The 19,062-nt window shown below is 42.2% G+C and overlaps 1 protein-coding gene across 1 annotated transcript in view; it reads right to left on the reverse strand.

The window, feature by feature from the left end:
- The window catches only part of LOC138165083 (putative RNA polymerase II subunit B1 CTD phosphatase RPAP2), a 74,429-nt gene that overhangs the window by 50,629 nt on the left and 4,738 nt on the right, over positions 1-19,062 (reverse strand). Inside the window, exons 3-7 of the mRNA XM_069093228.1 lie at positions 15,892-16,006; positions 15,136-15,234; positions 14,943-15,008; positions 13,607-13,695; positions 826-861 (exon numbers count right to left, since the gene is read on the reverse strand). Coding sequence (XP_068949329.1) covers positions 826-861; positions 13,607-13,695; positions 14,943-15,008; positions 15,136-15,234; positions 15,892-16,006 — 405 coding nt within the window. The remainder of the gene's footprint in view (positions 1-825; positions 862-13,606; positions 13,696-14,942; positions 15,009-15,135; positions 15,235-15,891; positions 16,007-19,062) is intronic.

Below are 19,062 nucleotides of genomic sequence, written 5' to 3' on the forward strand. Positions count from 1 at the left end.
CCAGGAATGTACTTTTTAGTCATAATTTATCCCCAAACCATGCTATTGACTATGTCTAAGGTCAAAGGAAAAATAAGTGAGTATAATTTGGTGAAATCTAGAATCATTTCACCTTTAACAGTTCAGGAATCAATACAAAAATCTTCAGCTGGGAGGTGGCAGTCATGTTTTTCTATATTACTTTAAAATTCCATGTTAAAGCTATATGAGATTAGATAAAGATCTCTAACCCACTCAATCTCCATCTAGCTAGCCTCTGGGTGGTGACTAATAACCAACCAGGATTGTGCCTTTTTCTGAGGGTGGGGAGGTCAGGAGGTCATGCAAGGAACAGGATGGTAAGAGTGACACTCTAAAAAGCGGCCATAGCCTGGTGAGGAAAATGATCAAAGATTAAAGAAAAAAATCCAGGAATCTAAAGCATTATTTCAAATAATTACATAACTGGGAAATCCCTAACTCTAAATACTGTACATTTAGATTTTTAAAAACCTTTCAACACATATAATTGGAACAATCTATTTAACAAAGACCCGCAATACACAGGATGGAAAGAGCAGGAGTTCTGTTTGTGTCAGATTTCAACAGGTTCAATTAAGACTTCCCAGGTAGGAGCAGCTGTTCACTAAATCATACAGAGCAAACCGTCCTGCTAGGGCAACACAAAAGAAAAAGCTCAACGGGTCCAGTATTCATTGTGGGGCACAATGGGGCACTTCCATAATGCATCAGCACAGGAAATCAAAGAGCTTCTATCACCTGGCTCATTGCCAAGGCTTCGAACCATGGCTGTACTGCATAGACAGGATCCAGATTCAACCATACCTTTGTCCTTCCTTTAGCAGCTGGATGTCAGGAGGTCTACGATAAAGATAAAGAAGAGTTTTTAAAAGGTGATACGGAAGAGGACATACATCAATCAGTTATTAGTATTCATTTATAACTTTACACAACATGGTAAAGCAAGAGACCTTCCCCTCATGGGAGACAGGGGACAGTATCTCCACTGAGTCAGAGGAAAGGGCCAGGCACATCAATCTCTTATTGAAGAAGCAGAAAACGAGCTGATGGTCCATCCATAAGCCCTTGGCACTTTTCACATGGTTAAGGAGCTTTCATAATGTAAATACTAGTGGTTTAAAGTCTAATCTACTTGTTTTAATTATGCTATTTAGAAGTAAATTTTAATTTACACTTGGACTCTTGGCCTAATGAAAACTTCCAGCCTGATCAGAAATTACAATAACAAATCCAAACAAAAATATGAAACTATAAGTTTTAGAAATATACAAAAATAAACACATAAAAGAGATGTAAGAGTTAGGATACGTAGTTCTTACAGTACTGAAGACACAAACTCATTTAATATATCCGAGGACCTATTAAGCTAAAAATAATGCAACATAACTTGCAGTTAAAATGAAAATCTAACTTTCCACTAAATGTCAAAATCAAATATCTATGACCTAAGAGTATTCGTAATAAAACAAAAATCAACAGTAATCAAAACCAAACTTTTTAAATTTCCTAAGATGCTCAGCGCTATACTTTCCCATGGGAGTTAAAACTTTTTTTAGAATTTTTTTTTCATTCTTTAACTACTAGTGTTTAAAATGACTATTCTTTGCACCTCATTATGTCAAGAAATCAGGGAACACAGTCGGTCAGTCAGTGTGCTAAAAGAATGCCAATAAATCATCCCAAGAGGAGGATCTTGGTTTCCATTGACCTCTAACTAATTATGAACTTTTCTGGTTCTAAATAATCCAATTAGGTCACAGTAGTAGAACATTTATTGAGAGTTTAAAGAGACCTTATAGGTCATCCAAATTACCCCTCCCCCCTCATTTGAAGATGAGGAAACTGGTCAGAGAAGTTAAGTGTCTTCCCAGAGGTCACATGGGTGACAGCAGTAGTCAAGACTTGAAACCACATCCTCTGACTCCAAATCCATATTCTCTCTCTCTCTCACACACACACACACACACACACACACACACACACCCCTTAGATACTTAATAAACGCTTGTTGATCGGATGACCTGCTCACTTGCCACATTTGGCCAAGCCTACAGCTAAGTCTCCTGCCTCTGTTCTGTGCTCTTCACTCACATGGTCACCAATCCTTATTCTGGCTCTCATCACCTCCTATTCATCTATGACAATAGCCTCCCAGCCTCCAGTCTCTCCCTTCTCCATTCCACCCTCCTGTATAGAAAATGCCAGGTTGTTGGGGCAGCTAGGTGACACAGTGAATAGCACACCGGCCCTGGAGTCAGGAGGACCTGAGTTCAAACCCAGCCTCAGACACTTAACACTTACTAGCCATGTGACCTTGGGCAAGTCACTTAACCCCAACTGCCCTCCAAAAAGCAAAAAAAAAGCCAGGTTGATATTTCTCAAGTGCAGGTTAGGCCCCTGCTCAAGAAATGCTAGTGCTCCCCAATCATCCCTAGCTTATAATACAAGTTCCAGTGTTAAAGGATCTAAATGCCACAATTTTACCTCTAGTCTATATTTTCAGGTTTATTATACCTTATTTTTCTTCACATGCTCTATGATCCAGCAAAAAAATGATCCAAAGTGGCTCCCTTTGCTGCTCCTTGTATACAATATTCCATTTTCTACCTGTGTCTTTGCCTAGGCCAGAGGTCCCCAAACTTATTTGGCCTACCACCCCTTTTTCAAAAAATAATTATTCAGTACCCCCTGGAAATCTACTTTCTTTAACTCTTTAATGTTTTTTTTTAAATCTGCCTCATTTTAAAAAAATAGGGTTTTTTTTAATGATGCATCTTAAATTTAATAATCTATTATAGATTTGTGGGTTTTTTCCTGCATTGAAATTCTGATGATACAATACTGTATCATGTAACCATGTTGTATCATATTATAAACAAGTGCACATATTATAAACATGCACATATTTCTGCCATTGCTGAACTTCCCAACAATGCACAATATGCTCGACTGCTAAAGCTTGCTTATTAAGACCTGCTGGCAGTCTTGACCACTGACTGGTCATAACTTGCAATTCATATGGTCATTTGGAAAATAATGTAATCACTATGGCTTTAACTCAGTTAAACAAAGGATGAAACGTGTACAATTTTCCAAAATTTTCATATCTTCTCATCTTTCCTTATGCTTCCACTGTCCCCTTATTTTTATTCAACACACCTCCAATTGCACTCGAGGCTGCTACTGCCTCCCTGGATCGGTCTAGCATCTACCAGGGTGTGGTATGGCCCACTTTGGGAACCGATGGCCTACATTATCATCCGAGCTTGGAATGCACTCACTCTCTCTCCTACTTTGTCTCTTAGAATTCCTAAAATCCTCTAAGGCTCAATTTTAAGTGCTACCTACTAAAACAAGTCTATCTTAACCCCTCTATTGCTACTTTTATCACCCCCTTCAAAAATTAATTTGTGTGTATGTGTACACACACACACAACATGTATATATGTGCATGTGTATACACATACCATACAAAACATGTATATATGTGTATATCTATATATACAAATATATATATGTATGTGTATATTAAACCAACCACACTGTCTGCCACATACAGTAGTTGTTTAATAAATGTTTGATTAATGAATATAAAGCAGTTACTTTTTTCCTAGTACTGTAATAGTCTCTGGTTTTTGCTTATTAAAGGAAAAATACAAACTTGTTCTTGTGCTCAAGGAGCTTATTGGTATCCCAATCATTGAGAAGTATAGGAAAGGAAGGCACTCTCTCCCTTCCTCTTTGAATCTTGTTCAAATGCCACTTCTATAAAACCTTCCCTGATAGCCTCAGAATAAAATGAGTTCTCTCTCCTCTGAATTATTTTCTGAAAAAAATCATGAACTGCCTCATAACATCTCATCTTAAACCGTTATTTAAATATTTTATTTTATTGTTTTTTAACTCTCTCCATATTTAACTTCCCTCTTAGATTATAAACTCCTTAAAGGCAGACATCAAGTCTTAGACTCTGATACATATTAGATAACCAATAAGTATTGGTCGATTTTAATTACATTCTAAGGTAAGGGTTCTTGATCTGAAAATTCATCAACTTTTTTTTTTAATGTTTTGAAAACTGCATTTCACTATAATTGGTTTCTTTTGTAAGCTGATGCATTTTATTTTTGTGTATTTAAAAAAACATGATCCTGAGAAGGGATCCACAGGCTTCACTAGACTCTGACACCATTCAAAGGGGTCTCTGACACAAAATAGTTGGGAATTCCTATTCTAGGTGATCTGCAATGTAAAATTAGAAATATTGGGCTAGAGAATCTCTAAGGCTCTATAATTTTTAAGGTTTAACATGAGTTTGGGGAAGACATTGATGTCGGGTATCACTGGTTTGAGAAAAAAAGTAGTTGGAGGTGGAAGAAGTATTTAGATGTAAAAAGGAACAAACATTAACACCAAATGGGTCTGTGGGGTGAGAAAACTCCCTAACATGTTTTTGAAATGACTCAAAAATGGGAATCCCAAAGCAGATCGCAGAAGAGCAAAACCAGATCAAATCAAAACAAGGATGAGAAAAGAAAATATACTAATGAACTACTGAGAAAGGATGAATAAAAGTGTTTGCATCCTACTAAGAGAGAGCAGCTGGTGTATTCTGAAAACCCTTATTTTACCAACAAAATAAGACTACAGAGGTAATAGAGGCAGATGCCAACAGTCACGGAGGTAATCTTGCTGTAAAATTTAAAAACTCTACTCCAACTATGAAATGATGACCTGGAGGCCTGACTTTATTGTAGTAAGATTACAAGAACAAGAGACTGACAGTACACTCTTAAGGCTGCAGGTTTTGGAGTCTTTAAGCAGCCATAATAAAGATGGAGGAATAGAGAAGCCCAAAAGGAAAGTCATCATGAGAGTAAGAGTTTACACTATTTTCTCTCTTCTCTCATCTTTGTACCTTAATCTTGTCATAAGATTGATTCTCGAGGATCCAAAGTTTCTTATTTCCCTTCCCCCAAGTATTAGAATTGTCTCATATCTTCTTCCCTTTAGCAAAACTACCACTTACTGAAGCCATACTTGCATAAGGCAACTGACATTCAGGCATAAATGAGACTGAATTTGAAAAATAGAACATTCTTTACCCAAATGGTAAAATGTGAGGAGAAATATTTTTGAGTACAGAGCCTTCTCTAAGCACTGTCTGGTCCTCAATCCACCAAGGGGCAGAATAAAAGGTACCAATCTCACAAGTTTGTTCACACCAACAAAGCTTTCCTTCATCAACAGACATTCAATAAAAACAAAGAGAACTTATTGGTAAAGAATAATGAAATCATGAATATATTCAATTCATTCACTCCATACAGATTCACTGAGGGCACAATAGGAAATTAAAAAGATGAGTAAGACTTAGATCCTTCCCCCTAAAAGCTTACAATTTAGTGAAGGGGATTATATATAAGGTAGGACATAAGTACCATGAGAGAACACACAATGCTATGGAAGACTGCAGAAGGAAGACACGGATAGCTGGGGTCATCATTTGAGCTAGGTTCTAAAGGATAACTAGGTTTTAATGGGGCAATATATCACAAAGTCAGCAAAGCTATAAAGCGAAGGATACACAGAGTTTGGTTGGCACCCAGGCAAACAGCCTAGAAAGCTAGGATTAGGCTAGACTTTGAAAGTCTGTAAACAATGGACATTACTCAGGAGGCACTGGGAAGTCACTAAAGATCTCTGCACATGGAACTGATAATGAGAGTCATGTTTTAGGAAAATAAATCTGGTTGTGGGATCCAGGAGGTACTGACCTGGGGAAGGGGTCAGTCACTCGACTAGCATTTATGAAGAACTTACTAGGAGGCAGGCACTGTAGTAAGTGCTGGGAAGAAAGAGAAGATTCTAAGTAGGAACCTGCCAAGAGACTACAAAAATAGTCCAGGCTAAAGACAGGGTCTAAGCTAGGGTGTGAGCCATGAGAATACCATCGAAAGGAAGGCATGGATGCCCCAAACACTGTTGAGCAAGAATTCACAGGCTGTAGCAACTAAGTGGTTAACAAGGGAGAGGGAGTAATCCAAAAAGACTGCAGTTGGGAGAACAGGGGCCCTATTCATTTTTTAAAAGGAGGATCAGAGGAAGGACCTTTTTTTGGTAAGGGTGGAAGAGAGAGCAGAGAAGGGAAAATATAATTACTCTGTTGAGAAATGTGTCAGCAAATGAGGTCTTTAACTCAAGAAAAGGTTGGGAGTCTGGGGGAAGACAAGAGTACAGGGCCATAGACACAGTGTGCCCACTGGGCATACCTGGGCCTCATTCTTCCCTTTCTACCATCTCCTGGGTTATTCTTTGTAACTACTTCTGAGACCCATTAGGGTAAAATTCCTTCATACATCCCATCTGGGTACACTTGTAGAGAGGACGGAGAGGGAAACACTGCACATTCAAAAAAAAAGGAAAGAGCCTTGAGACGCAAAACTCTTCGCAAGTGAAAGGGAATCCAGAAAAGTGAGTCTTGTAAGGGATGAGAAGTGTTGCTTCTTCTGAGAAAGGATGGAAGGACAAATAAAATTTCACAGAAATTGTGAGACTAAGGGACAGGAGGTTAAGGTTTGATGACAGCTGTTGGTCAAGAGCTATTTAGGCAGGTTTCAGAACAGTCTGTAAGGATGCTGAGGGATTCCCCAAAAGGGCAAAACTGAGGCAAGGACCAAGAACGGGAAGTAAATGCCCTACATATAAATCATGCCAATCAAGTTAATAATCTGGGGTTAGAACATAATTACCTTAGGAAACCAATCTTCAGATACCATCTAAGTGCCCTCTTGATTCATTTTTTTCTGCTATATGACTTTGCTTTCTTTTTTCTTTAGATTCCAAGTCAAGTTACTTTTGACAAATTTCAACCTTGTGTCTGCTGAACTAAGGGGAGAGATATTATTCTATCCAAGACAAGGTGGGCAAGGAGGAGAGCAGAGTGTTCCCAGGGGACAGCTGCAGTGATGATAGAGGCTGCCTCAGGCCCCTCAGTGAAGGAGATGAGCAGGTCAGGGAGTTGGGTGAAAATTGAAGATTGGGAAAACTGAGGGAGGAAAAGCTGTGACTGCAGATCCCCTTTCCACCTGGAGTTTTCTTTTAGTTGAGTGAAGGGGTCAAAAAACACCATGAGGATAATGAGCAGGATCAGTAAAAGGTGGAAAGGGAGTTGTGGCCACAAAGGAGAAGCTCAGATTTAGATTCTGAAGATGGACTCTTCCAGGGCATGGCCATACAGGTGGATGGCATGTAACCAGGACTATCAATACAACTGAATTTATACAAGAAATACTTAGATTTTCAGATATGCACCATGATGACAGCATGCTGAGATATGCTGAAGAAACAGGGGTAAAAGGAAATTACATTTCTCCTTTTGTGTCAAATAAATGTTTTATTTTATGTTTCCAAAAAAGATAAGGGTGTGACACCTTAAGTGGATCATGAAATTTAGAGAAGGAGCTGGAAGACACTCTCCAAGGCCACCTCGTGCCACCTCCTCATATCACAGTGGAGTAAACGAAGGCCCAGGGAAATGAAGTGACCTGCCCAAGGTCACCCAGAGAGTCAAGCTCAGGGCAGAATGTACCCCAGCTCTTCTGACTGTCAAGCTTGTGCTCTGTCCACAGGACCAAACTGTCTTCCTCAATTTATTTCTAAGGAGTCCAGCACGATTTCTACAGGAGGTTCCAAAAAGTCTTAGCCCAGTTTTTAAGTTATTAACACACCCTTTAATTACTCCTTTCCCCACCTGCTTCCCCACTATGTTTCTAAGAGTGAAGGAGCAAGCACTCACCTCCCTCCCTCTGTCAACCTACCAGTGAGGGTATTCAGTATGGCAGAGGTCTTTTATGGTGTTAGCAACATCTAGACCCATTAACAGGTTTTTCCAAGTAGGAGTCCAAGTACTTCTAAAGTGATGGGTTTAGATTTCCATGTAAAACACTTGCATTTGCTCTGCTAAGAGGGGCTTTATGTTTTAGAGTGAACTTGACATCAATTTCTATAGCATCTATGATTTTGCATACACAAAATAAACCAGATAATCTTTTTATTCAGGGAAAATTCTGTTCCACTTTTGCTAAAAAACTTGTCTTTCTACTGCATGTCACATGCCCACAGTACGGGTCAGGTAGGGATGCTTATATTTCCTTCTACCCAGTTTAAGTTACCATGGGGATAGTTCTAAGTTCAGTTACAAATAACAACAAAAATACCACAAGAAGACTTATAATCTGGTTCATCTGAGATATTAGTATTCTTATCATCATTCACACAATATTGGTAATATGACTTTGAAATAAAAACACTTAAAAATAGAAACAACCTCCTATTCCACGGAAACTTTGTTACTGAAAAAGTTTTGCTGATGCTCCTTACCCACCAAGTGGGGATTTTTCAAAGATGAGTGGGTACATATACTAAATCCTCTTTTTGAAAACGTTTCTCTACACTGAGAAACAAATGGAGGGTTTGTTCAGGAAGAGGTTATAGAAGCTGTCTTACAGAGGTTTGTAGCTTCCGCACCTCTAAGATGACACTATATTTATTGTCAAGAAGCGATAAATGAAAACCCCCTAAGCTGAGCCTCATGATACACCATACAATCCAGGCAGCATTTCTCATTCCTACCACTTTGGCTTTAATTTAGAACTGGAAGGGATCCCAGAGGTCATTTAGTCTAATCCTCCATTTACAGGTGAGGAAATCGAGGCCCCAGAGAAGTCCAATGACTTCCCAAAGTCACATGGATAAGTCCGTGAATTAGGGTTTGAACCCAGGTTTCCCAACTACAATTCAGTGCTCCTCTCACTGCTTAACAGTGGCAGATCTTTCCAATCATGCTCTCATTTCCAACACTTGGCTTTCCTTCCTAAATTTAGCTTGTGATTTTCCAAATGATAATTCAACATCATTGGTAGCTTACCTGAAATGAAAGCTAATTTTTATAACAGAAGTTTCCTTCCCCTGAAGAAAGGTGCTCCCCCTTGCCTTGGGCATCAATTCCCCGTCAGTCATTTTTGTCCTGCCACTTGCACTGCAAAGAATTCTAGATTTCCTCTTACTCTTAGTCTTTCTAGCCTAAAAGCCCCTAAGCTGTGGACTTTCACTTAATTCTGAAACGAGAGTCTTCTCTCATGGGAGAAACATGAGTTTACTTTGGTTTTTTTTTTAAGAAAAATTTCATTTTAATTGTTTCTGGTAAAAATAACTTATTTCCTTATCCAGAACACTAAGATGTTGTCACCGTGCGTCCTTCACAAACTCTGTTCTCAGCAGTGAATCTAATCAGGTCTGTGTGTTGCCTTAACTTGGGTTTAACTTCTTATTTTATATAGTTAAAAAAAATAACACTGTGGTGCCATCAACGAACAACAAAGTCTCTTAAACAGTGTTGATCAGGCACAACGTGAAAGTCTGAGCACAGAGAGGAAGATGAGGGCTATGTCCATTACGTTCTGATGGAAGAAAAAAATTCTCTGAAATTCTGAAAGTTGTTACTTAAAAGAAGCTAGTCAGCTCTTTATTCCAGGGGTGTCAAACTCAAATAAAAAGGGACTGGAAAACCACAAACAAGCATTATCTACATTATACTGTATTTTTTTTTTGGTTAAATATTTCTCAATTACCTTTTTTTAAATCAAGTTCAGTCACCCTAGGGAGACCTGCAGGCTGCAAGTTTAATGCCTTCTGTTTTACTCTATACAATGTATCACATTACAACAATTTCTCCCTTTAAAATTTCATTCACTTTTGCAACACTTAGATGTAACGTGCAACATTTAACAGACTGCCAGTGGCTTTAAGAAATCTGTGAAACGAATTAGTTGATAGTTTAAAAACAAATATGGAGAACCAGTGCCCTCTTGTGGATTTGAAAGATATTACAGACATGGTCCCTGTTCTCCATGCTGGTGTGGAAAGACATGAATGATCACAGGTCCAGGCCAGGAATGAACAGTGGGGGAGCGTCTAGACCAGAGGTGTCAAACACCACACGGATAACAGCCCCAGTGTGTTGAAAGGTCACAGTCAAAGGCTTTGCCAGGAGAGCACAAGGTCTGACACAAAGATCCTCCCCACAAGAACTGAGGGTCTCCCTCCACACAGGGAGAAGGCTCCACAGTACTGGGCTTTTGTTCCTGAATTTCCCGCCTTACACATCCTCTTTCCTTCTGACCTACTTGAGGCTACTCTCGTCCTTTCTTCATGTCCAAGATCCATCCCTAGCTTTCTTCATGAAAACCTCTATTCCCCCTTCTCTGGACTCTGGCAGCATCTTTTAGACACAAGCTCGTGCACACATCCGCCCCATGGGCAGCCTGAGGGCAAGTCCTCCTGCTCTGTCACATGACACACGCTTATTAAATACCTCCTGCTTACAGTGCACTGTTCAAGGCTCGGGCATTTCCACAAGCACAATGAAGGGATGGAGGGCAGGTGTCCTCCACACCTCTGCTCATGACGTTGCCCCCCACCTTTCCTTCTCATATTTCTGAGAGCTTCCTGGGGAGATCAGGCCACCAGTGTGGCTCTTGGAGGAAGACCCCTGGACTGGAGACAGACAGTCTGGATTCAATTCCAATTACATTTTTACTAATTGTGTGACCTTGAAAAACGGACCAATAAGTATCCATTAAGCTCTTACAATGTGCCAGGCATGAGCGTAAAGACAAAAATCAAACAGTCAAGAAGCTTGTATTTCATCCAGGGAGACAAGCACATATAAGTATATTTTAAAAACAAGGTAACTGCTTGGTGGGAAAGCTCCTAGAACCTGGAAGGATCAGGAAAAGTGTAAAAGGCAGCACTAGGGCCAACCTTGGAAGGTCAGGCAGACAGGGACCAGGGAGGAGAAAAGGCATTCCCTCTATGTGTGTGACACAAGTTAATGGCAGCCAGGGAAAGCCTGTGCTGGTGAGCTGACCAGGCAGGGAGAAGGTAAGGTTTTGCTGCAACACTCCCGATTCCATTCCTGAATGGGGATGGTGGCTGAGTGGGGGAAAGGGAACAGATGGAGTAGAAGTGTTGTGGGGTTAGGGACAAACCCATCTGCCGCCTGACCAGAGGAGCTGTGGGTGAGGCTGAAGCGGTGCGCCTCAGTGACAAGCAGGGCTGGATTCCTCACGAGGAAAAGGGAAGATCAGACAGGGCTGGGTTTACAGGGGAAATAGGAGTCTTATTCTGAACACCTCTAGGACATCCACTCAGAAACATCCAGGAGGAAGCTGGTGACCCCAGCAAGGAGATCTGAAAGGGAGCCGAGGGCTGGATAAAGGTTTGGGAGTCACTGGCATAAAGGGGTCATCTGCACCTTAGCCCCCTGGGCCTCCCATCCCTCACAAGCTGGTCTGACCTCACCCTCAGAAGCCTTCTGTGCACAGCACCCCCATCTCCAGTCTGCTCTCCACGCTCAATTCTGAGGATCTCACTGGTCCTCACCCTTACAGTCATCACTCTCTGCAGGTGATTCCCAAGTCCCACTAACTTCCTGTCAGACATCTCCCCTGACATCCCACGAGCATCTCCAACTCGACATGACCAAAGCAAAACCCAAACTCCTTATGCCTTCACTCTGCCTCTGCTGCCCTGCACACATCCTTATTTTTTCTGAGGGTGCCATCCTCCTGACACCCACACATACAACCTGGGAGAAGCAGCCTGGCAGAGTGGAGACAGTGATGGGCCTGACCTTGAAGTCAGTGAAGCCAAGGGACCATGAACAAACCTACTGTGATGCTCATTTTCTTCAACTGCAAAGTGAGGCTCACACAGTGCTCCCCTCTGAGGCGCCCCACCCCACACTAACATCAGCCTAATCTGGCCTCCTCTGACCTCTCACACCTGGAGTGGGCTCTTCTCTAGGCTGGCCTGCCCTCATCACTTCTTCAATGAATTTATACCCAAGCTTGCTTATTGATCCCCTCCGCTCAGTCTCCCTTTTTTTCTAATCCATCTTCCAAACGATCTCCCCAAGTCACAGGAAGACTGGTCACTGATCTCTAAAAGACACAGGCATCCAGAGTGGGATATGGCAGCTGAAGAAAGCCTCAACTGCTGGATTGCAGGAAAGAGGCCAAGCCCCAAACAAGGAGGAGGGACCAGACCCTCTCTGCTCTGCCCCATTACACCTGCCTGGGGGCCTGGGTTCTGTGCTAGGTACCACGCTCCATCCTCCCAGGCTACATTTTGGGAAGGACACTGGTAAGGGCCAAGAGAAAGGTAATGAGGACTGACTAAATAAAGTAGAAGGCTTTAACCTGAAGAAGGCTCAGGTGGGGCCAGATACCTTTCTTGAAGGATTTAAAGAGCTGTTGTGTTTAAGAGGGAATAGCCTTGTTCTGTCTGGCAGTAGAGGGCCGAACCAGAAGTAATGGGGACGAGGGGAACTACAGAGAGGTTCCTGCCTTAGGCCTGATGGCAAGAAAGACTTCCTAGCAATGACAGCTGCCCTCTAGGAGGACAGCTTGGGAGACCATGGGTTCCTCTTCACGATGGGGTGTGTGTGTGTGTGGGGGGGTGTCTTCAAGTAAAGGTGGGGCATCTGCCTATCTATCAGGGATGGGTAGAACAACCTGGGAAGGGAGGGACCTTATGACTCGGAAATTCTATGAAAATGCAACCTTACTGCCCTGCTCCCTTTGCCTCTAGGATAAAATATGCATTCTTTGGTCTAGCTTTAAGCCCTTCCACAGCATGGCTTCCATCTCCCTCTCACCAACCTCATTACTCTGGCTCCATCCTCCCAAGCCATTTGCCTGGTCCCTCCCTTCAGTGACCTCTCTTTGAGGCTCAGCTACCACCACCTCTGGGAAGGCCTCCCTCAGTTTCCCCCTAGTCAGGGCTCTCTCCCCCTCCTTGGCACACATTATAGCCTCAAGAAGAATAAGGCTCCTTGGGGCAAGAACTACTTCATTCCTCTTCTGTATTTATTTCCATTGCCTTGCCCATAGGGACAACTGATCTATGCTAATATCGTTAATGATTTCCTTGGTAAATTGTAAGTACTTAGGATGACAATTTACTCAATTATAGAACAGAAAGACCACATGGAAATTCCTGACATTTGAGACAGAGCTGAAGAGAAGTTAAATGGCTTTCCTCAAAATTCCATAGCAAGGTTTTAACAAAGAGCAAAAGTTCTTGGAAGACAAGTCATCCATTCAATGGCACACCCCATCATATCGGCCATGCTCGACCCAAACACAGGAAACATACTGGAATGACCACGAGTAAGCCCTCAGTGAGACAGTTTAAAACCAAATTGCAAGTTAAAGCAATGAATTACAATTAGGAGGCTGCACAAATATCAGTAGTAAACAACTACAGCTTCAGGGGCAAGATATGCACGTTCAAACCAGTAATGGCCAAAAGCTAACATTTTACCTCCTGATTTATAACATTTTTTAATTAATTAGAAATTAACTTTCTAATTGGTTAGAGGCTAATTCTAATTAACCAATTAAAAAGTTCAATGGTTTTCCTGTGTTTCTTATATTAAAAAGCTTTCAGATAAAACATTTGCCAAGTCTTCACTATTCTCCTAAAGAAATAAATCACTTTAAACTATGGTTTAAATTACCTTTCTTCTTCTCGAACCCACAGCGGACTTTTGGAAATCTGAGCTTCAAAGTACTTAGATGCTCGATAACAGAAATTGCTGCAGAAAAACTGAAGATAAGAAGGGTATTAAAAAGCACTTTTTGCATTTTCATTTTTTAAAGTTTGCTTAGCTTTTCTTTCAATCAATCAATAAACCAATAAACATTTATTAAGCATCTACTATGTGCCAGGCACTGGCTAAACTCTGGGCACACAAAGAGTGCCCTCAAGGAGCTTACAATCTTTTTTTTTTTTTGCTTTTTGGAGGGCCATTGGGGTTAAGTAACTTGCCCAAGATCACGTGGCGCGCGCGCGCGCGTGTGTGTGTGTGTGTGTGTGTGTGTGTGTGTGTGTGTGTTAAGTGTCTGGGCTGGATCCAAACTCAGGTCCTCCTGACTCTGGGGCCAGCACTCTACTCGCTGGACCACCTAGCCGTCCCAATGAGCTTACAACCTAACGAGGGAGACGACAAGCAAACGATCTGTACACAGCGGGCTCTACACAGGATGAAGAGGATGCTATTCACAGAAGGAAGGCACTGGACAGAACAGGGGCTGGGGAAAGAGGGCTTTTAGCTGAAACTTAAAGGAAGCCGGGAGGCAAAGATGACTAGGGAGAATATTCCAGTCATGGAGACAGCCAGTAACGATGATCTTGAAATCAGAAGACTGAGTGTTTGGTTTGGGCAACAGCCAGGAGTTCAGTGTCCCGAGAGTGAAGAATATGTGGCGAGAGTACACTATCAGGAGCTTTGGGGGTATGAATGTTATGAAGGGCTTTGAAGGCCAAACAGGATTTTACATTTCATCCTAGAGACAACAGAAAGCCCCTGGAGATTACTGAGTAGAGAGGTGACATAACTGGACCTTTGATTTAGGAAAATTACTTTAGTGGCTAAATGGAGGACAGAATGGAGTAAGAAGAGACCTGGGGCAGGCAGACCCACCAGGGGTACTGTAACAGTCCAGGTATTTGGTGAAGTTCCAATTTAGGGGAAGCACTGCCAATTTAAAAACTTTTTTTAAAAAGTATTTCTTGCTTTACTTACATATGTGAAATATTTATAAGTCACAGCAAAAGGAATGATATTTATAATGATTTAGGAAAAAAGTTTAAGTGATTTGATCTAGAATTTTAAAAATTATAATTTTTAAGATCATGGGATTTTCTGTGGTATGCTTCCCCTTTTGTCAAGTACAAGGTAAAGTAAGGTGTTCACGTTCAAAATTCCAAATCTATAATCACACATGAAATGATCTTTAAAGCCACCACAAGTAGGTGCTTTGAGGCTGTTGAAAACAGTCCTTAAGGCTTACCTTTCTTTCAGTTATATCATAGACTCTATTTGTTTTGGTAGAAATCCTATACTTCTGTTTTGGCACCTATAAAAAGAATAAAATAACAGTGACTAAGCTATAGTACCCACTTCACTTGCTTCAAACTACCTTGCTAGCTACAAAAGCTAAGCCTGAATGTCGTCAGCACATGTATTAACCAACAATGACTTACGTTTCCTAGCTTGTTGTGACATAAGGGATAACCACAGAGATGGATAATGACTCGTTCTTCCACGACATCCTTGTAATGTGCAGATGTAATCTGCTTCCCCTGCAGGGAAAAAGACATGAAGTCTTTACCAGGACTGGACCGAGTATATTCTTACACCTTCAAAAATATACAGAAAATACTTTTTTTGCACAGAAGTCTATAACTTTTCCCCATATCCCTCCCCAGGTCTGCCAAATTCTCTTGAAGACAACAGGCTGAGGGAAGGGGTGGGGAATAAAAGTAAAAACCTCAGCTAAAGGCCCTGACATTCCTGCCAGAAAAGCTTAATCCCATGGGTTGAATTAAATATCTATGAGGCAGTTATGGGGCCAGAGGATGAACTGAGGAATGAGAAACTATCAGGGAAATGAGGGGGCATATTAAAACATACTGACCCCAAGTCAGCAGACCCATACTTTAAAGGGGTTAGTTCCTTCTAAGCAGGTAAGAACAATAATTTCCTATTTACACACAAAATGGTTTCATTTTACAAAGTGTCTTCCACCCAAGGGAACTAGGGGGAAAGAGTTCTGTGCTTTCCCTGTGAGAAGAACACTGAGCCCCCGGCTTTTCAACTGCACTCACTGCAGAATTACTAACAGTAGCTACATGATTAAGAGTGTTTGCCCAGGCATCTGACAACTATCATGCCATAACATTTAAGTACAAATATTTAAAGGTCTCGGATTACAAACTTCAAAATCTGCAAACACCTACAGATTCCACGAGGAATTTTTCCGTAATGTCTTCTTCCAAAAGTTGTTCAACAACACGCAAGGCTTTCCTCTCATATTCAATTTTCTTTCTAATAGCTGCCTCCAGTTCAGCTTTCCTACAGTGTTTAAAAAGATAAAAAGGCTGTTACATTTATAATTGTCATTATTATCAATTGTCTTTTCACTAATTAGGTCAGCAAAAGACCTCCCTATTTTGCTAACAACACCATTTTGCCATAAAAATCCACATCTTTGGGGTAGCCAGGTGGCTCAGCAAGTAAGAGCACTGGCTCCAGTGTCAGGATGACCTGGGGATCAAATCCGGGCTCAGATACTTAGCACCACACCCAGAAATAACTGGCTGTTTAACCTTGAGCAAGTTACTTAACCCCAACTGCTTAAAAAAAAAAATCCACATCTTCCATTAAAAAGAGTAAATATAACTATATGGGACCATTAAATTAGTGGCCTGTATATGAAGACTGGAAGTACTTAACAGCAGGTGCAGAACACACCAAAAAAAGAAAAGCAGTAAGAGCTCGAGAGCTTTTTGAGATCACAGGACCGAATCTCTCGTCTTGCCCTCTACGTCTGAGATTTTCAGCTCAGAGGAAGCCAGACCTTAGGAAAACACTGGAAAGAGTAAATCTTCCTTGTATGTAAAACAAACCTTTATTTATTTTTCTTTTTTTACTTTTTGGAGGAGGAAAGGCAGGGCAATTGGGGTTAAGTGACTTGCCCAAGGTCATACAGCTAGTAAGTGTTAAGTGTCTGAGGCTGGATCTGAACTCAGGTCCTCCTGACTCCAGGGCTGGTGCTCTATTCACTGTGCCACCTAGTCACCCCCAAACCTTTATTTCTATGAAGTTTCAAAAAGTTGATGTGATTGGGGTAAGAGTTGGGGAGAGAGGAGAAGCATTAGGCAGCTGGAAGGTTCATGAAAGGCAGGCTGACGGGGTGGTACCTGGGCTTAGCTTTAAAGGAAAGAGGTCTCCCAAGGATTGGAGGTAAGGAGGGAATGCTTTCAAGGCACTGAGACAGGAGATGGATCATGGGACATGGGGGACATGGGCATCAGCGAGAAGGGCAGTTTGGTTGGACTGGAGAGGAACGTGAAGATCCCTCCCTTGGGTTTACTGGCCTTAGGTCACCTTCACTCCTTCCTCCTAAAAGCCATGAGCATTCACTCCCTCTCATTCCTCTCTTCTACACATTAACAAACTTGTAGCAACACGGCTTCCAGTCTCATCATTCAACTAAAACTGTTCTCTCCAACAATCTCTTAAATTGCTACATTTCATGGTCTTTTCTCAGTTCTATTACTTCTTGAGCCCTCTGCAATATTTGACACAGCCAACCATCCATAACCCATGGATGGTCTCTCTTTCTGGAATTTTCAGGACAATGCTGAATCCTGGTTCTCCACCCAGTTAGGCAGCTTGGTGTTACAGTGGACCTGGAACTAGACTCAAATCTGGAAGACCTGAGTTCAAATTCAACCTCAGATACTTACTAATGGTGGGACCTTGACCACGTCCCTCCCTCAGTTTCTCCAACTTGAAAAATGGCAATGGGGAGGCTAGGTGGCACATTGAATACAGCACCAGCCCTAGAGTCAGGGGGACCTGAGTTCAAATCTGGCCTCAGACATTTAACACTTACTAGCCTCGTGACCTTGGGCAAGTCACTTAAACCCCAACTGCCTTGCCCTCTCCCCTCCAAAAAGCAAAAAAAGAAAAATAGGGGTAACAATAGCACCCACTTCAAGGGATTGTCATGAGGATCACATGAGCTAATATTTATGAAGCCCTTCACATAGTGCCTGGCACAGCCAAGGCTATAAAAATGCTCATTTGCTTCCCTTTCCCCTCCTATTCGCTAGATCATCATTTGTGTCTTGGCCCTCCAGTGGCTGTTCTCCAAGGCTCTGTCCTGGTCCCCATTTCTTTCCCTTCCTTCTCTACACACTCTACCAGCAATCACGGGTTCCAGTATTACCTCTCGGCTGATGACTGGTGGATCAGTCTGTCCAGCAGCCCCTGAGCCTCTATGATGTTAGTGGAATAGGAAGATCTTCCCTGTTCATTGATAGGACCATGTGACCACATGTCCCCTTTTCCCTTGGAACAGGAGCTGTGCTCCCAGGTCTCAGGTATTGCAATCACAGCTGTGCTACATCCTGAGTCACACAGAGCCCCCTGGGGGAGGAACTTGCCATAAGGGGGAGCTCGCTTAGAGGAGGCTTGCTTGCAGGAAGGCTCTCACACCTTTTGGTACTGATGATGCCTTCTGGCTCTGAGCCTACCCTATATACTGGGAGGTTAGCATTTTACTTTGGGGGGTTCACTTATGAGAAGGACTTTTTGAGTCCCTGGATGGGACTCTGAGTAGCAGTTTGTTAAGAGGGCCTCCCCCTCCCCACAACTCAGAGGTTTGTGCTCTCCCAATCCGGGGGTGTATGCATTACTTTGTTCAGACAGGAGCCCTGCTGAATCTCTGTGTTAATTTCTCTGCTTTTATTTTCTACTTATCTGTAACTAATGTAAGCTTGTTGACCCCTTTAGAAGCTGTCTTTCCTTTAGCAGGGCGGAACCTGTGCTAGCAGGCCATCACACTAGCACTAGCCCCGACAGAATGTCCAGGGGCATCTCAAGCTGAGGAAACGCCTAAACCGCTACTCTTCCGCTTCCTTACTTCTGGCGAAGGTGTCATTCTTCCCATCGGCCTAGTCCTCCTGGATCTTCTGCTCCCTTATTCCCAAGTCTGATCAGCTTCCAAGCCTTGGGGATTCTGCCTCCCCAACACATTTCACCTCAGTCCCCTTCTCTCCACTGACATGGTCACTACTGTCACTGCCAGACGGCCTCTCAGTGGATCACCAGCCTCAAGGCTCCCCCAAGCTGCCCAAACGATCTTCTCAGAGTCCAAGTCCAACCATGTCGGTCAAGACCCTCTGGTGGCTCACTGCTGCCTGGTTACTCAAGGTGGCATGTGGAGCCCTTAACCATCAGGTTAGAGATTACATTTCTAGGCTTGTTTCCCATTTACTTGCTTCATTAAACAGTTACCGTCAAATTGGCTTATGGCCCCTCTCAACTTAGCATTCTAATTCCTGCCTCCAAGTCTCTGCCAAGCTGTCCCCCAATGCTTGGAACAAAGTGACTCTTAAAAT

Source organism: Petaurus breviceps, unplaced genomic scaffold (genome assembly GCF_028583685.1).
Source record: "Petaurus breviceps papuanus isolate PSGF00001 unplaced genomic scaffold, PetGlider_PUasm1.0 207, whole genome shotgun sequence".
Lineage (NCBI taxonomy): Eukaryota > Metazoa > Chordata > Mammalia > Diprotodontia > Petauridae > Petaurus > Petaurus breviceps.